Below are 19,246 nucleotides of genomic sequence, written 5' to 3'. Positions count from 1 at the left end.
TTAATTTCATGTTGGTGCTTCTATGACATTTATATTTTATATTTTTGAAAACAATTAAAAAAAAATCTTCCCTCACATTTAATTGAAACCTTATTTAAAGCTCAGCTTTGGATGCATGTGATTTGCTGTCGCTCGTCTTTATAATATGTGAATAAAGAGCGGGACCTCCCGTGGTTACGTAAACCGCTGAGAGCGCGCAGACGGGTTGGACCCCGCCGGGTACCAGCAGCGCCGGAATCCCACAATGCAGAGCGCATGGCGCGTCATTGGAGAGGGACGATGATGGCGGCGATCGGTGCACCAGAAGTGATCACACAGCTGGAAAGCGCTGCCAAAGTTTTAATGGTGAGGAACTCCTCGTTGTTTTGTAGCCGGGCGCGGGACGGCGGCTGCGTCCGGACTTCGTCTCGGCGGGAGTTTCGGCGGTTTCGGGGCTCGCGCGGCTGTTCGTTCGCTCCCGGTTTGTGTTGTTAAGCGTGTTCAGTTTTCACCGCGATGCGTGGCGCAGAGCCCTGCGGGCGGGGGTCCGTCTCCATCCCGCGAACGACCCGCTCTTCACCCGAACGTGTCCCCCAGCGGCTTGGGTTTTCTGTTTGTGTGTGTGTTTTTTTGGTACTGTCCCCTGTCCTCTCACCCTAAAATACGACCCCCGCCTCGGCCGCTGTCCGGTGGCGCTCAGGTTTCCAGAAACTTCAGCGGGTCGGTCTCTCTTCCAGCCGCCGCATCAGGGTCGTTGTTTTCGGCCCTCGGCAGCTCCGTGTCGTGTGTTCGGCTCTCGTTTAGATCGGTCTGGAGCTCCAGCTCCTGAAGCAGCCGGCTGACCGTGCGCCTGTCGTGGGCGAGTTGTCCGGCTGCAGCCCGCTGCTGCTCTCTGCCATCTTGTTTAAACTGCACCGCCGTGTTTTAAAAAGACAAAAGTGTGTGTGGAGGCCACAGCAGACACGCACGCGCTTTACTACGTCGCAGCGAGCAGCAGGTGTCCGTCCACCGGACAGGGAGCAGTGTGTCCGTCCACCGGACAGGGAGCAGTGCGTCCGTCCACCGGACAGGGAGCAGTGCGTCCGTCCACCGGACAGGGAGCAGTGCGTCCGTCCACCGGACAGGGAACAGTGTGTCCGTCCACCGGACAGGGAGCAGTGCGTCCCGTTGTTTCACGTGCACGTGTTGGTTGGCCACGTGAACCCGGACTTCAACAATAACTTCTATCACATTGTGTGAAATCGATTTATTGAGAGTCAGCTGAACAGGACGGTGTTGTTGTTGTTGTTGTTGTTGTTGGTGGTGGTGGTGGTGGTGGTGGTGGTGGTGGTGTTGTTGTTGTGGTTGATGTGACATCAGACCAGGTGGAGGTTGATTTCCTGCTGCTGCTCAGTGTGTCTGTGTTCACCAGGTCAACGCTGACCCAATGAGCCCATATTTTATGAAACAAAAACATGCTCAGCTTCTGTGCTAGCTGTGGGATGGAGATTAGCTGGGGTACACAGGAACCCTGGGTACACGGGAACCCTGGGTACACGGGACCCTGGGTACACAGGAACCCTGGGTACACGGGGTCCCTGGGTACACAGGAACCCTGGGTACACGGGAACCCTGGGTACACGGGGTCCCTGGGTACACAGGAACCCTGGGTACACAGGAACCCTGGGTACACGGGAACCCTGGGTACACAGGAACCCTGGAAAAGAGCACCTAAGTAGAACCTTTTTTCTTGCCCCCATTATGTGTCCTATGAACACAGGAGCCTGTGAGCGTGTGTCGGTAGATGTGGGGAGCATGGCACCCTGGGTAGCCCGTAGCCAAAGAGCCCTTTTTTTTAAAAAATTTCACTTTATTAATCCCCGAGGGGAAATGTCTTCACTACAGCAGGGGGGCTCTCAGGGGGGAGATGCTGCAGCAGGCTGCCACCAGCGCAGCGCCAGGTAACCTGACCTGAGGTGCATGTTTTTGGATGATGGGAGGAAGCCGGAGAACCCGGAGAGAACCCACGCAAGCACAGGGAGAACATGCAAACTCCGCACAGAAAGGCCCAGGACCGGATTCGAACCCTGAACCGGATTCGAACCCGGAACCTTTTTGCTGTGAGGCGACAGTGCTAACCACTGCACCACCGTGCCGCCCATAAATGTCTTAATAAGTAAAGACATTGCTCCGGGACATTATTATGTGCTCTGTGGAGCAGGAGGACATGATGTTGTGGACTAGGACTCTCTGATAGTGGAGATATCACGTTGTCAGCTACACAAGATTCTTCTCTGCTGATTTATTCATGCTTAAGATAACACTTGTAAATCTAATCACAGTCTGACTTCTCTCTGATGTGTTTTTTGTTCCTGTTTGACTTTAATTGTTGTACCCAGTGATGTTTACACACTGATAGAGCTTCCCTACATGCTTCCTTTGTTGGATAAAACACTAACTCCACCTCATTCAGCATGTTTCATGCAGTGTTGATGAGCTGTGTGAGTGGCAGCCAGTTACAGCAGCTCTCACTTTCTATTTATACTTTGTGTTTTTTCTTTGTGTGTTTTCCCACACTGGTCTCTGTTGTGCATACGCGTCTATGAATGTGCAACGAGTGAGATTAGTTTTTCTGTTTTTACTTTTTTGTGGCCATCTTACTTTATATGTACGTGTATTGTACATTTAGTCTTTTGTGTGCACCTCCTTGCGTTTCTTTGCTGCTGTAACAACTCAATTTCCCCATTGTGGGCTTAATAAAGTCCAAGTCTCAGTCTAAAGTCCATCGTTGGGAATCATAACGTGCAGAAACAAAGGGACCAACAGTTGGTTGGCTCTTGATTCGATGTGCTGTGGAGAGCTGATGTTTCTAACATTCAGCCTTCGCTCACAGATATAACTGTAATATAACATGTTACAGGCTAACTGACACATACATGACATCACTTTTCTCAACAGTTTGAACACGCACACACACACACACACACACACTTTTCTCATTCAACTTCTTTCCATTATATAATGAGGCCAAATTCAATGAGTGCAGCTTTAAAATGAATCATCAAGATAAATGTTCCATGTTATGTGATTCTATTTATCTTTTATTTCCATCATTAGAATCCGTACATACTGGTAATAGTCTTATATTTGTTGTGTGTCTGCTCTCTCATTAGTGTGTGTGTGTGTGTGTGTGTGTGTGTGTGTGTGCTCAGATAAAAAGCTCTGCTGCTTTCAGCCTCAGAGCTGCTTTTACTGCAATTAGACCTGGAATGTGACTTTCCTGCTCAGCTGTATCATGGCGACACTCCTCAATAAAAGTGTGTGCGTGTGCCTGCGTGTGCGTATTGCGCCTTCTCAGTTGTATTCATTGTGTATTTTTGTGTTGTTTGTGTTATTGTTTGTCTTGTTGGTACTTTGGAAGTTTGTCTTTGTGTTAAGAACAAACATCTTCAGGGCGATGTCGTCCAGCTGTGTGATTGATTGTGAACTAGCCAGTCATGTGCGTGTTGATACAGCAGGAGTATGAACGTGCCTGGTTTCATGGCAACATAAGAAACAAAAACAAAAAACAAGCTTTTAGATACTGAACAGTGTCGTGACTAAAATATCACTTCATTCGTTGCTAAATCTTGGTGCTGTTTCATACGTGAGGTCTTGGCTGTTCTTGTGTGACGTCGTCTGTCCTCAGCAGGAACGTTCACTCTGACAACGCATTTCCCCAAACGCCTCGCACGCATTTTACAGATGTTACAATACACGGATATGTATGTTGCTGCTCCTGCATCTTGTGGGAGTCACAACTAAGGAAGAGAAAACATTGACGAAAACGAACCCTGGCAGTGACATCCTGATATAAAATATATACCTTAATGAAAACATGCACATCTGTATTTCAAACCTTTTGCCTTTCTCATGGGTTTTCTTGGGCAACTTCACACAGCTGTGTTAGCACTATGCTAACAAGCTAAACCATACATCACAAGATTTATGTTGCTTCTAAAATGCCATATTTCAACAAGCTGAGGCTTCAAAGGAGAAGTGTTGGTTTCTAATGGGACTTTGATCAATGGAAACCTGGTCTGTAATTGTGTTTGTGTTTGACAGGCACCGCCGTCCATGGTCAGCACAGAGCAGAGGCAGCACGCTGAACACGTCTTCCTCTCCTTCAGGAAGTCCAAATCCCCTTTTGCCATTTGCAAGCACATCTTGGGTAACTATCAACTTCATCACTTGACTTTCACGGTGCTTTTTAATGTACATGATGTTCATTACCATAAATCTACTGAAGGTTTGTGCATAAATGAGAGCTGCAGAGTTGTGTGTTGCAGTACGACTTAATTATGGCGTTTATTCAAGTTTCAAATTTCAATTTCACTTTCCCTTCATGCAAGTGTTTCCTTCCAGTCTGGTCACGCACCTCCAGCTGTGATGTGTCGGTCCACCCTAACATTGTGTTGTCGTGGACCTTCAGACAGACAGAATGAGGTTCTCATCTGATGAGAGCTTCTGTCTGTGCTGTGGAAGTGGAGAGAAAACTACATGCACACTTCAGTATTTGTTTATTTATTGCAAGTCATATTGTCATCGCACATCGCAGCCTTTGCTGCTCTCGTATGATGCTATCAGACTGTAATTTGCTCCAAATCATGAAGCACATCAGCTCATTGCAGCTTAAAGCACTTTGGCCGTTTGCTTCAGTATGCTGTCAAACATCAATGTCAGTTTAAACAGTGAGTGGTTTTAAACACATTAACTCAGACAGATCTTGTGTTTAAAGGACGACCATCTGTTAACTGGAAGTAAACATAGTTTCCCCTACAACCTGTTTTGAACCATGACCTTTAAAACCAGTCAATTATTTATTCCCTCCTTATTTTTTACCTTCCTGCCCTCCCTCTCTCCCCTCTCTCCCTCCATCTCCCCTCTCTCCCTCCATCTCCCTTCCTCTCCCTCCCACTCTCTCCCCCTCCAGAAACCAGTAAGGTGGACTACGTGCTGTTCCAGGCAGCCACAGCCATCATGGAGGCGGTGGTGAGGGAGTGGATCCTGCTGGAGAAGACCAGCATCGAGTCTCTGCGGGCGTTCCTCCTCACCTACGTCCTACAGAGACCCAAGTAAGACGGAGGGGGAGGAAGGAGGCTTTAGAAACCTGTCTTAGAGAGGTTTTAAATATGTCGAACCTTTATTGATGTTCACGTGTGAGCGGTAGGATTAGCAACAACATGAATAGACTTCATCTCTTGTTATATAGGACTAAAGAAAAGACACTGCAGCAAAGTAAATCAAGAGGTTTTAATATTCATCCACAACTTTTTAAATCTGATGTATATATCGAGGACTGTTGATGAATTAAGCATAGGAATGTTTTATCAGATTTTAGCCGAGCAGATAGATTGACTATATGTTAGAAAAATGACTCAAGAGGCTCGGTTCAAAATCAAACACATCGGACATTTTGTTCTTGCAAGAAGGAACACATACATGCACCCTCAAAGAGAGGTGTCCAACAAAGAAGCCCCCCCCCCCCCCTCTGTAGGTCAGCTTTTATACAGTGGGACAAACAGTAGACCATCACACCTTTGTACCTGCTTTTGTATGGTAATACAGAGTTGGTTGTAGGTCACAAGATAGTCGTCAATTAGATGCGGAAAGAATCACTTGCAAATAAGACAGAAAACAAAGGAAACTTTTCGGGGCCTGAGACTTTCCGGAGCCACAATGCAAACAAGAGGAAGAAACAAATATTTCCTTTCCATCACTATACCAGGAGCTTTTTATATTCTGATTATTAGCCGCTGCATACAGCTAGGAAACTGAATATACGAGGGTCCATCAACATTTGTGATTTCACCAAGGACCAAATATTTAAACTTGAGCAGAGAGCAAACATCAAAGTTTGTGTTAAATATTTAGGGAACAGAAAGAAGTCTCAAGGAGTCAGAAGCAGCAGGTAGGGATGGTGGGGAGTGACCATTGTGTTGCTGGTGAGATTTTTCAATGCGCTGAGCGAGCGTGTTTTCATGTCTCTACCTGCTCCGTGCACGTCACTGGGCCACGCTCCATTTGTAGTAGCAGGAGAAACCTTGGACTTTTTGTAAGCACTTCATAGGGTTACTAACATAATACTTTTGCTTGTTTATGTACATCAGTAGTCACATTCATTACAAGCCAAAAAGGGACATATAGTCATACCGACATTAAAATATGCTCTGCATTGATTTGTGTGTGTGTGTGTTAGTTTATTGTACTTTTAAAAATTGACAAAGTAAGAATGTAATCTGGGTGGAATTACACATAACATGTGGAAGCAGCAGTTCATTTGTGTGAATGGTTGGTTCCACTGGTGGTGTTGATATTGATATATTGAAATTGGGTTTGTCCAAAGTCAGACGTTTCTCACTAAATACAAAGGCAGATGTATTTAATGTTAAATCTGTTTACAAATGTTGGAATGAGAGTGAACTACTGACGTGACATTTGTTGTGGTTTACTGGTTGGTTGGTTTGTCACGCGCACAACAATGCTGGCAGTAAACCCCCCCCCACCCCCCTCCCCTCCCTCTTTAAAAAAAAAAAAAAAAGAAATTTCACACACACATCTGCAGCCAACTCAAAATGACCACCCACTAAAGAACCACTGTTTTCTTATTGTAATAACCAAACGTGTCCGTGTTCCCTCCAGTCTGCAGAAGTACGTCCGTGAGCAGATCCTGCTGGCTGTGGCGGTCATCGTGAAGAGAGGCTCTCTCGACAAGAGCATCAACTGTAAAGGCATCTTTCATGAAGTGGGACAGCTCATCAGCAGCGGGAACCCCACAGTGGTGAGACACAGACCTGATTACAGCTTTTAGTGGTGCACATTTTACAGTACATGTTTTTTTAATGAACAAAGAATTTATCGTCATGAACATCAAGTAGGGCCAAAAGGAAGTCAGGTTTTTAATCCAGGGATTTTATATATTTGTATTTATTAATTTGGAGGTGTGTCAGTGAAATTTACGCATCTCTTTAAAGTGTGACTTTGCCTGAAAATGAACATTTAAAAAAAGTAAATCAAATCCCCGTTTTTTTTTTTTTTTTAACTCTTCCTATTTTATAAAGAATCTTAAGGTTTCAGGAAAACAAAATAAATCATCTGAAAGAAATGTACATACATTTATCTTGGCAACCATCAGAGAAGAAGAGGTTAACAGAAACGGGGTTACAGATTAATGTCAGAACTTGTGGAAAGAATGAAACTGTGTTGAAGCTGTGATCAGATTCATTAGATTTTGACCGTGATGGGCCTCATTTGTCGCCTGCTTCCAGACTTCCTGACTTGGATCTGGTTCAGATTACAGAGAGATCAGTCTAAAAAATGGCCAAAAGGCCACAGAGGCAAAAGCTCCAGGCTTATTCCTGTCATTAGAAGACGTTTAATATCGAAGGCATGCTGTCTCTGCTCAGGTCCTCGGATCAGATCTGATGTTTGTGTGACCTCATGACATAAAACAGATGATGTCACACTGTTGAGACTAAACATGTGTACTTATATGATTCAGCACATTGGTGTGACATGACAAAATGTTTGTCTCCCATGTGTAAAAATATATTCACATGATTTTGTGTCAGTGCTGCTGATCTTAATCCAGCAGGGGGCACCACTTCATCTGATTCTCAAAGCAAAAGGAAAAGTCAGCTGAGCTCCATGGAGGGAAACAAGTGCAGGTTTTTAATCACTTCACTGATGAACAAAACCAGACCGGATTAATTTATTTGATGTGGTTTCTTTGTTTAGACTGAAATCCTGAAACTATTACTTCCTAAAAGACATCCATCGTCCCTCTATTCTGTAGAATTTTGACCTAACAATAAATTTAGATCAAGTGTCTCCTGTCAGAGGAAGAAAGGAACAAGTCCTGAAACAGTCAGGGAATGAATCAACCTTTCAGTGAATCTATTTGAAAGAAAATGAAGCAGAAAATACCATGTATACGCCTGTCTTCTGTTTGTCATCGTCCATTGAATATCTAAACTTTGCACTGTTCATTCAAAACAAGTCACTGAAGGATGCAACTTAAATTAAAGTAAAGTTGGCTCAGTCAGTCCTAAAACAATTAGTATTCACAGCCCTAAAAGCTCCTTAAAAAAGTATCACCTGTTGAATGTATGTATGATTATTTAAATCTGGATTTCATCTTTGATCCTTGTAGGACTCTGTGTACCCTTCAATCAACTGACTGCCTTGTTGAAAATGGATTTGATGATAATTTATCTGTTTAATAACCAGTGGCGTGTTGACCTTCTTGTCATGTGATCATTCATTTATGGCTCGTTGCCTGAGTTATAATATTGCGTACTACCAACGTACAGCGCACAATACACACCCATAATTAACTATATATATATATTAAAAAAAACACAACAAAAATAATTTCAAATTTAACCAATCATCCATTACGAAATAATGTTCTGTTAAAAAAAAAAAAAAAGTAAGTGTACGTGTACGTTGATACCAATTTGAATACATATCTAAAAATGTATTTAAAAAAAAAAAAAAAATCAACATGTCCAAGTGTTATATCAGAAGGAAGTTTTCTCTGTGACTGAAACATCACTGCCTCATCTTCACAAGACAAAAACCAAATATTTTTCCAAAGGTTTCATTCTTATTTTCGGTTCCTCAGATCTTCCCTGAGCTGTCTCATCACCGACCACAACTTGTTCCATTGTTTTGCAGCTGCTTCATTTCATTTGTGTATTGTGGAACAAGAGTGTTGATCAAAAATCAAGCTGCTTACTGAGTGTTTATGCTTGTTTTTATAGTTCGTACACTGAGACGCACGCGTAATGAAAACAGAAGTCAGCTTGTTGGAACTGTGTTTTCTCCTTTTTTTGGTCTGGACTGACAATCGTTTAACTCTGTATGACCTTTGACCTCTGTGAACACTCGTTCCTCCTCCCTGCAGCAAAAACTGGCCTGCTCCATCCTGACCGCTCTGCTCAGCGAGTTCTCCAGCTCCAGTAAGACCAGCAGCATCGGCCTCAGCATGGAGTTTCACGGCAACTGCAAGCGTCTGTTCCAGGTTTGTTTCCCACCTCACTTTCTGTCCTGTCCTGTCTCCTCTCCTGTCCTAGACTGACAGTCTCCTGTCCTCTCTTGTCTCTAGACTCACCGTCTCCTGTCCTGTCCTGTCCAGGACTCCTCTCCTCTCCTCTCCTCTCCTCTCCTCTCCTCTCCTCTCCTCTCCTCTCCTCTCCTCTCTCTCCTCTCTTCTCCTCTCCTCTCCTCTCCTCTCCTCTCCTCTCCTCTCCTCTCCTCTCCTCTCCTCTCCAGGACCCTCTCCTCTCCTCTCCTCTCCTGGACTGTCTGTCTGTCTCCTGTCCTGGACTGTCTCCTCTCCTGTCTCTGGACCTTTCCACAGGCAGCTGCATTTTATTTCTGTCACTCACCCTTGTGTCCGTTCTTCCAGGAGGACGGCCTGCGTCAGATCTTCATGTTGACCATGGAGGTGCTGCAGGAGTTCAGCCGCAGAGAGAACCTCAGCACCCAGATGTCCTGTGTCTTCCAGCGCTACCTGACTCTGGCCAACCAGGTCCTCAGCTGGAACTTCCTGCCCCCCAATTATATCCTTTCCTTCTGAAATACCGCAGGTCTTACCTGGAAAGGTCACAGTCACACATTTGATGAAAGCTAGGTATGGAAAATATGACAGGTCAGTCTCTCACACCTACATTATTACTCTAATACAGTTTTGTGCAGTTTTATCTTCAAATTGCAGTTTTTCTACAGAGTAATGAGGCGTTGAAGGGCATCGAGTAAAATCTTAAGGCTCAGACAAATGCAGTGGTTTTATGTTTGCAGTTTCAGTCGTCACTTCTATTGGTCATGAGAATTTTACATTTTATGGCAGTTTAATCGCTGAAATCTCATGTGACATCATAATTTTCCAACATTGTCATTCAGGGTCAAATGAGCAGGTTAGAAGTTAAAACAAGGTGAACATTAAGGGCTCTTTATTTTTAAAGATTAAGGGCAGTCTAAGTGCAAAAATATGTTTCGACAGAGAGAAGTTTAGAAAAGACTTGTGCAGAGCAGGCAGGTTTACATTAAAAGAAAAAAAAAAGAGTTAGATTAGAGGTCAGGAGAGTGTAGGATGTCCTCATAAGTGTAGCACTTTGTGCGTACTGGTGTGTCTTTGCAGGCATAATTATTGCTGCATAGAGGACTATACAGTGACCCTATGATGGGTGTGTGCGTGCGTGTGTCTCTACAATGTGATGCCCAGGAATGCATATCTGTCCGTCAGTTTTACTTTGTAGTTCATCTCTTGAGCACACATCCATGTTATCTTTGCAGTTGTTGAGGGAACTTAGGAACTCTGTCTGTGTGTGTGTGTGTGTGTGTGTGTGTGTGTGTGTGTGTGTGTGTGTGTGTGTGTGTGTGTGTGTGTGTGCGCGCGCGCGCACGCGCAGCCAGGCTCATTACAGCCTAAATCCCGACAGCCTGGCATCCTCCCTGCCTGTCTGAGGGGGATCTGGAGTGGCGCTTGCTGCCAGCCAGGGCCATGTATCACTTTCAAAGAGGTGTCTGTGTGTCCATCCCCGCATCATTCCAACAGCACAGCACCCCCGCCTTGGCTTGTTGAGGCTCCCCTTGGTATTCCCGGCACGCTCGGTTCGATATGTGTGTGTTCTCAAAGACGCACCTTTAAGTCTTAAGGGCTTTTGCGATCAATTTTTAGACAACGGTTTCATTTTGTTGTAGTGTTGGGTGTCTATAGGAAGCCAGCAGAGCAGTTGGTGTGCATGTGAGGGACTTTTTAGATTGGGGTGAAAGTAGGTGACTGTGGACCTGAAAATAACTGAATATTAAATATATCATAAATTAGATTAATATAGGTCTAGTTCGCTTTGATTACACACACAATTTCCACTGTACCAAGGTGACTTTAACTTAATTATGTCAGGTGATTTTAGTGTTGAAGGTCAGTGAGCAGGTACATTTTACAGCAGGATGTTGGTGGCGGAAAAATATGAATTTGTCAAATATTTACTTCATTGGATTTTAGCCAGAACCAGATGTTTTACCAGGGTTTATTTCTACTTTTATACTGACTTTTAAACCAGATTGTAGGAGAATGTAAAGCACCACCAATTTATTGTAACCCAATACTGATATTTATACAGTAGATATTGATATATAGTGTGATTGGAGATTTTGCCATCTGTGCTCGCCGCTGCGCACATTTAATCTTCGTTTTATACAGAAGAGGTTGGTATAATCTTACTAAATGCAGCCAAAGTTCAACAGTCATTTTCTTAAATTAGCTTTTACACTTACACTTTTATTTTGTCAGGTTGACAACATCAAATATCTTTAAGTATGAATATCTGCAACCTGAAGTACATCACAAAATCATTAACTTAAAGGACTATGAAACAAAGATGGCTGAATGACTTTTAAATAAATTCAGGTCTCCTCGTGGCACCAGTTGCGTGCAGATAGAGCTGTACTTCTCCGGTTTCTCGATGTTGAGTTGTCATAAATGTTGAATGGACTGTCTCCGGGCCATAAAAATAGCAGATGAATTCCTTAAATCAAGAGGCATTCTCCTTGAGTTCGGGTGTGCATGTGAGTGTGTGTGGAGTCTCGGAGCGTCTGGGGTTGTTGTTGAAAAGGAGAACAGATTGATGAAGACCGCTGGGAAGGCTGGACGAGTGCGGCCGCCTGTCCACAAGTGTCCCAACACGCCTGAGGCGGCGCGGTGTGATGTGAACGTGTGCCAGGACGGGTGTCTGGGGAAGTGGGAAGGGAGGGGCGGGGGGTGCCCTCCTTAGTTGTGTGGCAGACAGCAGCCACCTTTCTCACAAATACACACCCACTCCTTGAGCAGCTCAAAAGACCCTTTTTAAAAAAGCTTCCTTCCCTGAGACGAGGCTCCCCGGGCATCGGTGCGACACCGTGTCACTCCACACTGGGCTTGACTCCGGTCGGGGTCGCGGTCAGGCCTCCAGGCTGTGGCGGCAGTCAGGTGCTGTAAATGGCTGTCTGAGCTGACAGACAGATAGATAACACCCCCCCCTCTCCTCCGTTTAGCTTGTTTAGATTTCTTTGTCTGTTGAGGGAATCTCTAAAGTCATCTACCAGTTATGTTGCTTTGTTTCCTCCCATCTGTCCTCCATCTCACTGGACAGGAATGTGTTGATTTCATGGTGTATCAGCTCTCTAAAAGTCAAGTTGTTTCAAATTAAAGCATGGCCTTCCCTGTGTCTTCCACGGAGGCACCGTTATGTTAAGTTATGTCTCTTCCTTGACTTGTATTTATATACTTTGCCTCATAAAAGCGGGCCGCCGCCTTTTGGATTGTTTCCATTCTTCTGGTGAGGGCGTAAGAAAAGCCCCATTAACGAGAAACAATTACCCCCCAGCAGCCTTATTCGGAGCTCTTCTTGTGCTGAAGAGACGCCTGTCAGCCCAACACTCATCTCAGAGTGGCTCAGCTTTCTCATTAGCTGCTCAGAGGTCAGTTTATATGCAGGCTGGCCCTCAGGTTAAGGTTAGGATTAGGAGTATGTAAATTCATGCTGGATGTTTGCCTTGGCCCTGACCTGTATGGAGAGTCTTTAACAACTCTCGTCCAAACAGGCCGGAGGGTGTATATTCAGATGCTTCAGATTCTGATGGACATTGAGTTAGTACATGTGTTTTCTGAGCTGAGATTTAAAGCGGATATAAGCAGGTATTTCTACTGTATTGTTGCCCTGATTTAAATCAGTTCATTAAGGCTTTTCCAAGAACTTTCTCTCGTTAAAATTATTAATCTTGTGTAATTGATTTCTGAATTTTACCGAGTACAACTTTTAGTAAAATTGGTCCTTATTAATATAACCGAGGTCCAACTTGCTGCTTTCATTCATACATTATTACTTTCTGTTTCTGAGGAAACAAACAAGCGTTGATCACCGAGGTACAATCGCTTTATCATTGGTTTCAATTCAGTAGAGGGAGAATTAATAACAATGGTGGTGGAGGGGGGGCCGTCAGTAGAGGGAAATGGGGAAAGAAGAAGGGGGGGGGGTTGAGGAGGTATTCCTGGACTGTTATTTCACATGGCGAGGCTGCAGAGGAGACTTAAGGCAGGATATATCACTTAAACCCCACCACGCGCCTTAGCATAGCGCTGCGGTCTTCGCGTGGCTGCTGGCAGACGCTCAGCCGGTCTTCCTGTGCGAACGGCTCCATCCTCGGCGAGGATCAGCCTTAATGAATAGAGGATACAGGAGAAGCTTGCTAATCCACGGTCCTCGGGCATCAAGGTTGTTCAGGCTTGCAAAATGTTCAGATTACTTGCCACGGGCTGATTGCTGGATATTTAAAACGCTCAATATCGAGTGCTTCGTCTGCAAATTGAAGTGTTAAAAATGAATCACAAACTCGCCTCTTGAGTGCAGGAAGGAAACAAAAAAGATACGACTTCATACTCACCTACATGCCAAAAGGACATGGAGTTGAATAGTCATATTGACACACTCACAAATTGAAGGCTTTAGGGCAGAGTAGCAGCCCTGAGCAGTCCCTCCTCTTCCAGGAACACCCTGATCACATTCACACCGTTCAATACATTCACACCTGGAAGCTCCCTGCTTCAACCAGCGTCTGTTCCACCGAGCTGCCGCTCCGCAGCTGTGTGGCTCTATGCTCATTGCTGTCGGTCTGTCCAGTGTTCGGTCCTCCACTTTCTTCATTTACTCTTGAATTACCATGAACTTTTCTACAAAGATCCGAGGTTTCTTCGGCAGTCCCTTAACTTTTCATCGATTCGCTTCACAAAGTTTGACTTAGCTGTGGTAGACGTATGATCTGCTAGCTTTACCGACACAGTTTGTACTGCACCTTATTTTAGTTTGTTTTTTGAAGGAGTTTGACACAGGACTTTGTGTGTAGTTTTCTTTCCATGTTTCTGCTTTTCGGGTGGTAATGTGTTCTTCTTCTGCTCCTTTTGTTGTTTAATGGCGGTTGGCGAAAAGCTTTTATGTGCATTAGTGCCCCCTGCTGGCAGTAGTAATGCATTGAAACCTGGTAAAAACTAAGGAAAATACATTTTATAAAGACATCATTAACGGAGCATAAGTTATTCATGGTTTTTGATTATTTGATGAAAAATCCTGACCCATATCTGATGCTAGCATTGTCATTGTGAGCATATTAGCATTTAGCTCAAAGCATCCTTGTGCTGAAGTCCAGCCTCAGAACGACTAACTAACTCTTGGTTTTGTTGAAAAGTTGTTGAAAGTATCATAGACTTTTCTGTTGTATTTAATTTATAGCTAGTTCACTTTGGGTCGCATGCGGTAACAAATTAAGCAAAAATTACGAGACAAAAATTCTTGCATTGATTTGACATTTGATGTGGTGGCCCACATAATTCAGCCTCTCTACGTTCAGAAAGGGCTCAGGCCACATTTTCTGTTTTGTAGTTGTGTGGTTATTTTCTGCAGAGGAGTGCACTCTGAATTACAGCCCATGAAGGAACGACTGATGGCTTTTTTATTGCAGCTACATTCCCTCATGTTTTGAAGTCGAGAGCTTTGTGCTGATGCACACTACCTGGGCTGAGGTTGACATGCGAGTCCATAAATACCGAGAGGACGTGTTTGAGCTGAAACGAGTCAGAATAAATAGAACGAGGGCAGGAAATGAAACGTATTTCTGTGACTGGAGGATCAGACAAATCTCCCAACAACACTTTTATTGCCATTTGACTATTAATTGGTGTTAATTAAGGTACTAGTGTGTGTTTATGTGTCTGCAAATTTGGCAACTGCACGTGAGAACTTTGGGTGTACGAGTCTCCTCACTTGTGTTTAATTGAAACTCTTGTGGTCGGTGGTTTACACTGGCTCTACTCTGACTCAGTCGAATGTGTTTGTGTGTGCTTGTGTGTCTGTTTGTCTGTCAGTATGTCTTATCTTCGCAGTGGAAAACTGACGTGTCACATTAGTTATTCTTGAGCCTGCTGGAACGGTTGCGGCAGTAGCAGGTGATGTCTTTTAAAAACCCACCAAACCACAGCCACATGTCCTCGTCACTCCATGTCCATTACTCATCCTGGAGGCATGTTCAACCCCCACCCCCATACACACACACACACACACACACACACACACACACACACACACACACACACACACACACACACACACACACACACACACACACACACACACACACACACACACACACACACACACACACAGACCGTCCACCTTTTAAAGAGTGGAGAGCATGGTTGAGGTTGTAAATTCACGTGTCAACTCGACAAGCAGATTTTCCTCCTACAACAGCTTGAACTTGCACTTATTCAGATGTCGCAGTTTAAACTTGCGTGTCTTTCTGCTGAAGATATTATGGCAGAAAATCTGCTCTTTATTTACGGTCAGCTTCAACCTCATTATCAAAACAAACCACATGCAGGTTACCTGGAAAAAAAATGCTGAAGAACAATTACACTCTTATAATTTTATACATATAGTATGTATTCAATTAATATTTAAAACAGCATTTAAAGGACTCTGTTCTGTATTAGTCAGATTGCTTTGTAAAGCTACGTCACTTTTTTCACTCAGGATTTTCTTTTGTAACTTCAAGCAAATAAAAATAAGATGAGAACTAAAATATTTCTGTAATCTGCACTATTCATATTTTCATAAGTGATTACATTACAACTCTAAGAGCGGATAGTTTTAAAAAGTTTTCAAATTTTTGTCCCTCTACTTTTGCCAATTCTTTAAATTTTACTGCAAAAGAAGACAACAAAAAACATAAATAACCACATTTGTCAAATTACATTGAAAACGTTGAGAAAAGCCGATACAAAATAAATATTTTTTGATTGCGAGAAGCACAAAAAAACCTGTGAAGTCCTTTAGGAACTGATACGTGTTTGGGAATCATACAGCTGATGCGTATCCTGACCAAATCATTTTTTTTCTTAATATTAAAAATGTTCTTAATCTTCTGCTCTTAATTTAAAATATTCTGGAATTCATTTTAAACTTTCTACATACAACAAGTGTTGCTGGACTTTCGGTCTCGACTGAACTCGTCCGGTTTCCCCAATGATTTTCGAGTGTTTCCGGCCTGTCAGACAGCATTACGTCTCTGTCCATCTGTGTGAAATAGCAGAAGAAGCTGTGTAGTTATCATTCCCGAGGTCTCTTGTGAGTTCAGTCTCTGTCATATGATCTTTAGGAGGGTTTGTACAACCTCGATCACTGAGGTGGTCCCTCCCCGAGGACACACACTCCACAGACACACTTGTTGTTGGACCAAATACTGTACGCACCCACGCCTTGTTTCCTTCCCTATCATGTCTGGATTCCTATTAACATTTGTTTTTTCTCTTTATGTCTGTCCTGCCCCTTTTTTTTTTTTTTTTAAATTCATGATTAACATGCAGGGATTTGATTCAGAAGGGTCAAAAGCAGAAAACTTGGTTAGTTTCATGAAAACAACATGAAGACAGTTAAGTTAAAGAAGGAAGCTTTTAATTGTGTAATTATAAACAGAAGTTTTGTAATCCAAATTAAATGGTTCAAAACTGGCATATCAAAAACAGTGGAATTAAGTCACTGCAGTCCTTCCTTATTCGATCTCCCTCTTTAGAAAGGTTCAGTTAGAGGTCTTCTGCCTCACCACAACTATTTTTAACAAGGTCTGAAAGCCAAGCATTGAATACACGCACGCACGCACGCACACACACACACACACACACAATCCCACAGACCCTTAAACAGGTGCCAACTTTTGTGCCGAAAAGTGCGGTGTGGTGTGTTGTGGCGGGGTGTGTGCATGGGGAGTGACTGCGGGCTGGTGTGTCGGAGGAATCTGTGACCTTGTCGGCCTCTGCCGCTGTTTGGCTTTGATCGAACATTCCTCTGGAAGTTTCCGCTCTCCGCTGTCACTGAGCCGCAGGGCAGGCAGACTTTTCTGTGTGTTTTTATGTGTTTTCAGTTAATGATGGGAGGAAAATGAGAGACTATGCTCTTTTTTTTTTTTTTTAGAAAATGTTTTTCGACAAACACGAGTTTACAGAATTTGAAATACGAAAACCCAAAGCAACAAAAGTTCAGATTATTATTGATGTTAGTTTACAGATATGGGTGGTTTTTTTAGAGCATTGATCTTAATCGCTTAATTCGGTTTCCAAAACGGAAAATAAAATACGTTTTCCTGTAAGTTTAACCTCACAGACCGACCAGTGGTCTGTCATTACAAACCAGATTACCACCGAAAGTTGTTGAAACCCAAATAATTGATTTCATTTGAAGTTCAAAAGTTTCCACAGATACCAGATAAATCAGATTTAAAGAAAATAATGCTGAGAATATTTTTTATTTGAAGGCCTGTTTGCATTTGAATTAGAGCTCAAACAGTAATAAGTCAATTGATACTATGAAAATGCCACAACAGCCTCCGTTTGAAGATTTGTTGCATAACTTTGCAAACCAAATACAATTTGAGTTTTGAATTTTTGGTCAGACAAAACAATATATTGAAAGCTGTCATGAGCTAAAGAAAATAATTTCAACTATTTTCTGATGTTCTCTTGACCAAACAATTATTTGGGAAAATAATCACCAGATTAGTTGATAATGAAACGAATCAATATTTGCAGCTCTGCTTTGATTATCTAAAGTTTTTGATGGTGATTATTAAGTGAGGTAAGAGTGAAGAATGTTTGTCTGCATCTCACAAAAACAGCAGAAAAAGGGCACCATTTCAGAGAAGAATCCCCTCATATAATCATCCATCAATTATTAAATGTATTTTCTGTGAGTAGACCATAGACTCTATTTAAAGGAATAGACTGATGATGAAATCTGATGATGTGCTTCAGCATGAGTCCTTCATCATCAGGAGAAGGATACAAACATTTTAATTTGATAAAGAAAAGACTCTTTATTGTGGCTAAGAGAAGCAGGAAGCCTTGGTTGGTGTGCAGAGTAGAGGCAATTTTATCAGACGTATCAGCAAATACAGAAACTTTCATGTTGGGTTTTCTAAAAGTTTATAGAATTATAGAAAAAGCTGTTTGGGGTCATTTAGAAATGCAATGTACAGTTACTTTTAATTATTATATTCCTAATGAAGTTAAATGATTTCATTTTGGACAAAGTTTATCAATAAACTGTAAAACATCCTGCCTGTATTACAGCTCTTTGTCATAATTGATTAATAACCAAAATATCATAATTCTTTTGTTCTTCCCATCTTTGGTATCAGCCCTTAAAATCCAGGATGGTTAAGGCTGTAATACCGAGTGTTGTGGCTCTGTGACATGCTTTCATTGAGGGGTGTGTGTGTGTGTGTGTGTGTGTGTGTGTGTGTGTGTGTGTGTGTGTGTGTGTGTGTGTGTGTGTGTGTGTGTGTGTGTGTGTGTGTGTGTGTGTGTGTGTGTGTGTGTGTGTGTGTGTGTGTGTGTGTGTGTGTGTGAAGAGAGTGGAAAGCAGCAGTAAAGAGGAGAGTTCCTGATGAGCTACGGAGAAAGCTGCTTGTGGGAGTGTTTTTTTTTTGGAAGCTGTGAATGAGGACAGGAAGTGTTGTGGCTGTGTAGGCAGGGAGTGTGGGTTTGTGAAAAAGCCTGTTGTGGGTGTATAGAGAGTCTTAAATGAGGAGACTGTGTGTTGTGGGGGCACGGAGAAAGAAAGACTTGTCTGGGAGAGAAGGGACAGTTGGAAAGTGATTAAGATGAAAAGTTTTTCTTGTAGTTGTTGGAACAGAGTTTGATTGTGTTGTGGGTTTAGATGCTAGTTTGTGATGAGGGCAGTGTGTGTTGTGAGGACACGCCAAGAGAGAAAGCATCATGTTAAGAGGGGAAAAAGAACTGTTTGGTTGAGAAAACAGGAAAGAGTGATCGAAGCATGTGTGATCGGGGCAAATAGAGCCCTGCTTTGGTGTTGGAAAGCAGAGCCAAAGTGATTGGCTGAGGAGGGAGAGGGAGTGTTTCAGGGGCAAGCAAGGAGTCTCGAGGAGTTCTGGCAGACGAGTGGACAGCGAAGGAGGCGAAGCAGCGCAGAGTCTCGGCAGGCTGCAGCGAGAGTGTCTTTCAAGATCCTGAGGACGCAGAGGGGAGAAAACGGAGAGGAAAAAAGAAGGGAGGGCCGATAGGAAGAAGGGGTGAACGAGAGGACAAGGAGAGAAGAGGGTGTCAGAGGGAGAAGTCAGAGAAAACGGAGGAAGGAGAAGGAGGGAAAAGTGGACAAGAGGGTGAGAAAGCAGGCGAGGTTTGCTACGTGGGGGGAAA

The 19,246-nt window shown here is 43.3% G+C and overlaps 1 protein-coding gene across 1 annotated transcript in view; it reads left to right on the top strand.

Annotated features, from left to right (window-relative positions):
- Positions 1-142: 142 nt before the first annotated feature.
- Positions 143-19,246, top strand: part of xpo4 (exportin 4) — a 61,500-nt gene continuing 42,396 nt past the window's right edge. The window contains exons 1-6 of the mRNA XM_069713385.1: positions 143-345; positions 4,063-4,168; positions 4,931-5,072; positions 6,640-6,778; positions 8,906-9,022; positions 9,410-9,563. Of these exons, the coding sequence (XP_069569486.1) occupies positions 256-345; positions 4,063-4,168; positions 4,931-5,072; positions 6,640-6,778; positions 8,906-9,022; positions 9,410-9,563 (748 nt within the window). The 5' untranslated portion in view covers positions 143-255. The remainder of the gene's footprint in view (positions 346-4,062; positions 4,169-4,930; positions 5,073-6,639; positions 6,779-8,905; positions 9,023-9,409; positions 9,564-19,246) is intronic.

The sequence above is a fragment of the Brachyistius frenatus genome, unplaced genomic scaffold, assembly GCF_029030835.1.
Source record: "Brachyistius frenatus isolate BFR_SWC_R1_liver_20210118 unplaced genomic scaffold, ASM2903083v1 Contig_118, whole genome shotgun sequence".
NCBI classification, from domain to species: domain Eukaryota; kingdom Metazoa; phylum Chordata; class Actinopteri; family Embiotocidae; genus Brachyistius; species Brachyistius frenatus.
Note: the sequence above shows the minus strand (reverse complement) of the source record. Positions and strands in the feature narration are given on the sequence as shown.